General features: G+C 33.5%; 2 protein-coding genes across 2 annotated transcripts; both read left to right on the forward strand.

The window, feature by feature from the left end:
- The first annotated feature begins 303 nt into the window (after window positions 1–303).
- Window positions 304–1,165, forward strand: LOC115972610 (lachrymatory-factor synthase-like). The gene has a single exon (XM_031092940.1). The coding sequence runs from the start codon at window positions 374–376 to the stop codon at window positions 887–889; it is 516 nt and encodes a 171-aa protein (XP_030948800.1). The 5' UTR covers window positions 304–373; the 3' UTR covers window positions 890–1,165.
- A 4,488-nt stretch (window positions 1,166–5,653) lies between these two features.
- Window positions 5,654–6,520, forward strand: LOC115972611 (lachrymatory-factor synthase-like). The gene has a single exon (XM_031092941.1). The coding sequence runs from the start codon at window positions 5,703–5,705 to the stop codon at window positions 6,210–6,212; it is 510 nt and encodes a 169-aa protein (XP_030948801.1). The 5' UTR covers window positions 5,654–5,702; the 3' UTR covers window positions 6,213–6,520.
- Window positions 6,521–8,610: the final 2,090 nt, after the last annotated feature.

An 8,610-nucleotide genomic window follows, 5' to 3' on the forward strand; every position in this document is an offset into this window, starting at 1 on the left:
TTGAACCAGAAAAAAAAAAAAAAAAAAAAAGTCCCGACAATTGGATGTGCTGGCTTCACACGAAAAGCTGGTGACTGGTGAGGCCAATACAAATTCCCTCCAGCATTTCTTCAATGTGAGTGGCAATTAGCACAAAACACTAAACCCATTTTTTAGCCCAAGCAAAATAGTGGACTTCAAAGCTAGCTAATGACTTTTTAGGAGTCGCTGATAAGGTGGTTGAATTTGGTAATTTCACATTACGTATTTTATATCTTTATCCTTAATAAAACACCCCCACATTATATTCAAATATAAACGACAACCACACATCTCATATCCACATTCTCAATAATCCAACTCTTTTTGTCTCTCTTCTGTCTCGCACACTCACATGCGTATGGCTGGGGAAACAGTAACACAAACAAAGTGGGAAGGCAAAGCCTGTGTTGAACTAGCAACTCCAACAGCACAAGAAGTTTGGCCTCTGGTGGAGGACTTTTGCAACCTACACAAATGGCTTCCTACTATTGATACATGTTACCAAGTGGATGGGATCCTTGGTCAGCCTGGAATGGTCCGGTACGTCGCCACCACAACAACAACTTCATCCAACGGCAATGAAGAAACGACGATCAAGTGGGCTAAAGAGAAACTGCTGATGATTGATCCCATCAAACGGTGTTTGAGCTATGAGGTTACTGATAATAACATCGGTATGAAGTCATACGTGGGGAAATCCACAGTGTCGCCAATCAACGATGATGGCAAAAATGGGTGCAAGATCGAGTGGTCCTTCGTCTGTGATCCGATTGAAGGTTTGAGATCTGAAGATTTTCTCTCTTATATGGAGACTGCTCTCCAGTCAATGGCAAAGAAAATGGAAGATGCCCTCCTATCTACTAGGTGAAATCTGGCCCTACATGCTTTATATTTGTGTTGCTACGACTGTTGTTGATGAATAATTTAGCATATATATGATCCTTTCTTGTTGTATCTTGTGAGAGTGACGATGTATCCGCTGGATGTACAAAATCCCTTCTGTTTGTATCAACAACGATAAGAAAAATGAAAAAACTTATTATACTGTGTTGTGTTCAATGTTCATCCCATAAGTTGAATATTGATTATTGGCTATATTCATGATGTATTTGTAGTGTTTATGTATGGAAACCTTATTTATGTTGATCTTTTAAGTTGAATATTCCTTATTGACTATATTTATGATGCATTGTTATTGAATTAGTTGAGTATTTATTGTATATGTCAAACATATAATGAGTTGGCATGAGCTTATAAAAAACCTTAATTGTGATTAAATTAGTCATTTAAATGTATTATACAAATGAGACTCGAAAACGTTACTCTACAATTTAGGGTTTTTTATTTATTTTTGAGAGTGTTTCAGACTATGTTGTCCACACTTGAAAATAATTTTTTATGATCAGATCAAGACACCAATTAGTTTTTGATATAGACGAGAATTGAACCCTAGATCTCTTATATAACCATTAAAAACTTTTTCAGTTAAGCTAATTGAAACCTACTACAATTTAGGTGTTGAAGGATATGCCATTTAAGCAAAAGCGACTATAATTGGTCCCATTTGATACTAGATTAGGTGGTGTTTGATGTATGGATGTGTATTATATATATAGCGGATCCATAGGAGCAAGAGGGGGCAACTGGCCTCCCTGATCTACCAGAAAATTCTTCCATAATAGTACGCTACTATTTTAGAAAGTCTTTATTGGCGCCCCCCATGAAAGAAAACCTCCCATAAAAAACAGTTTTTCTTTCCTAACTAAACTAAACTTTTTCGTTTTTTCCTAACCAAACAGTGAGTTAGTGGGTCTCACTTAAAAGTTATAAAACCTTTTATTGTTTGTCACAAACTTTCACCCCTCTCACGGCAAGTTAGGGTTGAAAGTTCAAACAATGTGGGTCCCACATTATAATGAAAACAAAAAATTTCCAAACGCAATAGGCCAAATGGCCAATACCAAACCGACAACACTAAACCCAGCCGCTAAAATTCAAAACCAAACTAGTATCAATGACTCACCTAACCACGATGACCTTCGTAGTCTCAATTAGATATGACCATAGGTTGGGTATGGGTTGAGCATACCCAAACTTGATCCAATAATTTTACTCATTGATACCCAATTCACTTACTTGATTAGTACCCATATTCGTTTGTTACCCGGCTTTTTTACCCATGGATAACCAAATCCAACCTGAACCTGAATTTTGAGTTTATTTATTTATTTTAGTGATAAAATTTTAAATTGACAAAAAAGGAAGAAGAAAAAAAATCTATATTGCCAAATTTTTAACAGTTATATGCAAAATTATAGTGTTGGACTAAAGCCTTTATTTCTTTTTCCCTTGAATGAAAGCCATAAGATTTATTGCTTCCATATGCACAACAATTTGCTTTGTCATTTCCAAGCGATATTTACTAAATGAGAAGTTATTAAGTCTACCTAGAGGACCTACACGTGGTCTTCCTTGACCTTCTGACCAATAAAATGTTGTTATTTATTCAAATATGACGTCATTTGGTAATCTTTTATTTTTTATTCCTTGTGTTGATTAAGAAGTTCACTCACACATTTGCATAGATGACATCATCTCATTAGTTGGAAAGACCACGTTAGTAGTCCTCTCGGTGGACCAAATAATTTCTCCTTTATGAGGTATTCAATAACCAATTCCATCATAATTGCGCTGTTAAATATAAGAATGTAATTGACGTATTCTATATAATAAAAAATTTCCTTATTAGTGTACAATGTAATTGACGTAATCTATATAATAAAAGCTATACAAGGAAAACTGGAGAAGAATTTTCTGGAAATATTTGAATTAATTTGAAAACTTTCAATATCCTCATAATTATCTCCAAGCTCTTCAATAGAATTTTCAAAATATTTAGCACTTATCTCCAAATTGGGACCGTTAGGATGTAGCACCGTAGAGTTTGAAAAAGATTCTTTGATAACCTCCCCACAATTAATGGCCTTATCACTGAATGTTTGAGCACTATAAGGAGACTCCTTGTATGTATCTTTAAAATCTACAACTAATGAGGGAGTTACCTTATCGAGAGATATCTTGGATTGATCCAAATCCTGAATCTAATCCTAAATAATCAATTTCAAATTGGAATAAAAAACCAGCACCGAATCTAGAACAGCTGTGTCCTTTCGAACATTTGAATCTTCCTGAGTAACCGCAGAAAGAAAATTTTCCCGCGCTACAACAACTATAATGCTTCCTGGTGTAGCCACTGGATGAGCTGGATTTCCGATCCCAGCCACCATGGGAAGCTCCTTCACTGGCCTTCCAATATGTTGGGACTCCTCAGGTTCCTCAGATACTGATAAATCATTCTCATCATCCACGTCTTGTGCCACTGAATGAGGGATACAAGCATCTTTTTTCCGTCCACCCCGTGGAGCAATAGAGCAAAGCCAAGATCCATACTGAAAATCATCCTCTTTAGCGGCAAAACATCCTGTTTTCAACTGGGGACACTCACAATCTTGATGCCCAAGAAGACCACATCGGTAGTAAAAAATAGGAAGTCTTTCATATTTAAAAACAGCCCAATTTGCATCAAGGTTCTCAATCTGTATCATTTTTCCACGCATGAGAGGCTTAGTGATATCAATCCTTACTCTGATTCGAAGAAAGGGTCCCCAGGCAAGACCACTTTTGGGAGCATCCACTGTAATAAGTTTACCCATCTCGTTTGCAATATGAGCTCCTACATCCTTATTCATACTTATAATTGGAATATTAAAAATACGAATCCAGAAAAGGGAATGGGTAAAGGTAACCTTAGCTGGACTAATATCACCATAAAAGCGTTTCATCAAAATAAGTCTTTTATCAAAAGACCATTGACTCTTATCAATGATCTCCTGAAATTGTTCTTCTGAACCAAAGATTGCCAAAAATAAATTCTGTCCTACTTCTTTTATGGTTACTCCCCGAGAGCTTCGCCAAAGACTTGTGCAAGTGGATTTGAATGCCTCTTTATTGAAATCTTTGGTAGTTTGCAAGGTGAAAAGGATGCTAAACTGATCCTGTTGTTTAGAGATAGCGACTTCATGGGATTCCACAGCCATAATACCTTTTTCCTTGTCAGACAACTTGAAATGTTTCCAAAGTTCCTCCATGGCAGCATCTATATTAACAACAATAGAAAATAGAAAAGAAAGATGCAAAGTATTTAAAAGACACAGAAAGAAGAGTTAAGAGGAAAGAAATAGAAAAAGGGAAATAAAAACACGACCTCTACCACAACCTGAAAAGAACCAGATTTGAGAGGTTGAATCTCACAAGGAAAACTGTAAATGTGTAGCACCTACTGTCTATGACTACAGAGAGTCTGAGAGAGAGAAGTATAATTAACAAGCTAGTTAACAAGCTAGCATCTTGATTCTAGCTTGTTACAAAGGCGCTTCATATTTGTTTGTTTAAAACATTGATTAACCATTTATTTTATGTTGACATTAGTCATTAGTTTTATATTTTTCAAGTTTAAATCAAATCTTATTTATTACTTGATATCCAATTACTATTAGTCTATTACTTAAAGTTGACCCACACATAAGGTCCCCTTTTAAATGGGAATTCCCTTCCTCTTTTTTAGCCTTTTAATTGTTTTCTACCTAAATAAATCTTAGTTTTCAATAGTTATGGTAAATTTAAAATTGACTAATGCTAGAAATACAAATTTTTTTACAAATTGTTAAAGTGGTGAGTGGTTATTGGTGAATGAAAAAGTGATGTTAATAGTGGGTTTAGATGAAAATCAATAAGAAATTGAACACAACAACCGTTTGTAAAAATGTTGTAAAATAGTTTGTGATTATAGTATTATTCTTTAAAATCACATTAGTTTTAAGCAACTTAAAAAAAAAAAAAAATTTAAGGAAATAGTTTTTAGCAACTTTGAAAGTTTAGTTTTCACACAGTAACACCTTTGAATATAAATTTGATAGTTGACTTTTTAATCTTGGTAATATATGGTATATAAATATCAATTTCCAAATTAAGGATTTGTTTGAAAACAAAATGTATAATAAGGAAATTACACCCAAACTTTAAGGGTGTAATTTGTAATTTACCATTTTTTTTGTTCTTTAGGTTTCTTTTATTTAAATTACCATATTATCACATATTAAATAATAAAGAAGTTAATGGGATGGACCTATTAATGTAATTTTACACAATTCACAAACTTAGTTGAATTATTAAAACCCAGCCGAGTCACATGGTTTGCTTAAAACCCATAGGGTATGTAAAGACTTTGTAGAATTCAATGATAGAGTGGGTGAAATTGGTAATTTCCGATTATGTATTTTACATCTTTACAATCTATTTAGGATCCGCTTATTTTACTAAAAATGAAAACTTTTTACTGAAAGTACTGTAGATAAAGGTAAAAGTTAGTTAAAATAGTACAATGAAACTCATGAATAGTATCAAAAAATATAATAGGACCCATGAATAATAGAAAAAATAAACTAAATAGTAAAAGAAGTCGGTAAAATTAATTATGCCAAACAAATACCTAGGCAAACTATTATTCCTTAATAAAACACCCCCAAGCAAGTCATAACGAACAACCACACATCTCATATCCATATTCTTTATATATAATCCACTCTTTTTGTCTCTCATCTGTCTCTCACGCTCACTTACATATGGCTGGGGAAACAGTAACACAAACAAAATGGGAAGGCAAAGCCTGTGTTGAACTAGCAATTCCAACAGCACAAGAAGTTTGGCCTCTCGTGGAGGACTTTTGCAACCTACACAAATGGCTCCCTATTGTTGATACATGTTACCAAGTAGATGGGATCCTTGGCCAGCCTGGCCTGGTCCGGTACTGCGCTTCCACAATAACATCTTCATTCAACAGCAACGAGGAAACGATGACCAGGTGGGTCAAAGAGAAACTACTGATGATTGATCCCATCAGACGGTGTTTGAGGTATGAGGTTATTGATAATAACATCGGCATGAAGTTTTATGTGGCGAAACTCATAGTGTCGCCCAACGATGATGGCAAAAATGGGTGCAAGATCGAGTGGTCCTTCGTCTGTGATCCGATTGAAGGTTTGAGATTTGAAGATTTTCTCCATAATACTATTGAGACTGGTCTCCAGTCAATGGCAAAGAAAATGGAGGATGCCCTCCTATCTAGCAGGTGAAATATGGCCCTGCATGCTCTATATTTGTGTTGCTACTGTTGTTAGATGAATAAATTTGTCATGCTTCAGCATATATATATATATATATATATATATGATCTTTTCTCAAAAGCCAAAATACTGATTCAGGTATCTTGTGATAGTGACTATGTATGTGCTGGATGTACAAATTCCCTTCTGGTTGTATCAACAACGATGAGAAATAAATTTGCAGTGTTTATGTATTTGACATGTTGTATGAAAAAACTTATTATACTGTGTCGTGTTCATCCCATAAGTTGAATATTGATTATTAACTATATTCATGATGTATTTGTAGTGTTTATGTATGAAAACCTTATTTGTGTTCATCTCTTAAGTTTAATATTCATTATTGACTATATTCATGATGCATTGTTATTGAATTAGTAGAGTATTTATTGTATATGTCAGACATATATATAATGGGTTGAGATGAGCTTATTAAAAACCTTAATTGTGACTAAACTAGTCATTTAAAGGGGCAAAATTTAGTTATAAAATTGATTGTAACTTTAAGTTACAATCTTACTCAATATCTTGGACAAAATGGGCTTTTGCCCTTTTCTACAAAACTAATTAGCCTTTTGCCCTTCTTCCCAAACTAAATAGGGAAATGCCCCTATTTTGAAACTCGACTTTCTCAAAATCAAGTTAAAAAAAAAAAAATCTAAAGCCCTATAGTGACGTTTTTAAGGACTTATAGTGACGTTTGAAGAACTTATGGTGACGTTTTATAACTTGATATTCACAAAATCGAGTTATAGGCAATAAAATTCCCTATAACTCGATTTTATGGATATCAAGTTACGAAACGCCACTATAGGTCCTTAAAAACGTCACTATAGGTCCTTAAAAACGTCACTATAGGGTTTAACTCGATTTTGAAAAAGTCGAGTTTCAAAAGAGGGGCATTTCCCTATTTAGTTTGGGAAGAAGGGCAAAAAGCTAATTAGTTTTATGGAAAAGGGCAGAAGCCCATTTTGTCCCAATACCTTTCTATTGAAGGTGAATTTTAACAAATCCACAAGTGGATTACATTTTCTTCTTAACTTGCAAAATTTCTAGAAAATTAAAGATCAATAATTTTGTCATCAATATATTGTTTAAATTGTAAGTTTTTGTAATTTAAAATTATGCATAAAATATGAGCATATAGATTATATGGTAAATAATATCCGCTTGACACAAAATTTGACATGTGTATTAAGTACGTAAACAACATGTAATTTAACGATTAGATTTTCAAAATATATAATAATGTTTATTTTATTGAGTAAAATTATAATCTTAGACTATAACAAATTTTGTAGCTACACTTTGTTAAAAAAAAAAAATTCTTTCCTAACTAAACTATACCTTTTTTGTTTTCTCCTAACCAAACAATGAGTTAGTGGGTCTCACTTAAATGTTATAAAACCCTTTTTTGCTTGTTGCAAACTTTCACCCCTTTGAAGGCAAGTTAGGGATTGAAAGTTTAAACAATATGGGTCTCACACAATAATTTAAAAAAAAAAAAAAAAATCAAAACCCAATAGGCTAAACGACCAATACCAAACCTACAACACCAAACTCAGCCACTAAAATTCAAACCAAACCTAAATGACTCATCCAGCCATGACAACCTTTGTAGTCTCAATTAGAGATGACCATAGATTGGGTATGGGTCGGGCATACCCAAACCCAATCCAATAATTTTGCTCATGGATACCCGATTCACTTACCCGATTAATACCCATATTCATTTGTTACTTGGCTCTTTTACCGATGGATAACCAAATCTAACCCGAACTCGAATTTTGAATTTTTTTTTAAATTTTTTTAATTTTAGTGATAGAATTTTAAATTGAAAAAAAAAAGGAAAAAAAAAAATCTATATTGCCAATATTTTAACAATTATATGCAAAATTATAGTGTTGGACTAAAGCCTCTATTTCTTTTTCCCGTGAATGAAAGCCATAAGATTTATTGCTTCCATATGCACAACAATTTGCTTTGTCATTCCCAAGCAATATTCACTAAATGAGAAATTATTAGATCCATCAGGAGGACTGCATGTGGTCTTCCCTGATCTCCCAACTAATAAAATGTTGTTATTTATGCAAATGTGACATCACCTGGTAAACTTTTATTTTTTATTCTTTGTGCTGATTAGGAAGTTTGCTCACACATTTGCATAAACGATATCATCTCATTAGTTGAAAGGACCACGTTAGCAATCTCGGTGGACCTAATAATTTCTCCCAATAAACCTCTTATGTTGAGAAATTCATTCCAAGATGTTTTAATCTATTTAAATGGGATTTGTATGAAGAAAGTCGACAAAAGAGGAAAAATTCTATATTTTTCTAATCTATAATTCATGTGTAATACATAGTGA

This window comes from Quercus lobata, chromosome 12 (assembly GCF_001633185.2).
Source record: "Quercus lobata isolate SW786 chromosome 12, ValleyOak3.0 Primary Assembly, whole genome shotgun sequence".
NCBI lineage: Eukaryota > Viridiplantae > Streptophyta > Magnoliopsida > Fagales > Fagaceae > Quercus > Quercus lobata.

What these genes read in the sequence shown, in the direction of transcription:
- LOC115972610 (XM_031092940.1), top strand. Translation starts at nt 374, where the DNA reads ATGCGTATGGCTGGGGAAACAGTAACACAAACAAAGTGGGAAGGCAAA.
- LOC115972611 (XM_031092941.1), top strand. Translation starts at nt 5,703, where the DNA reads ATGGCTGGGGAAACAGTAACACAAACAAAATGGGAAGGCAAAGCCTGT.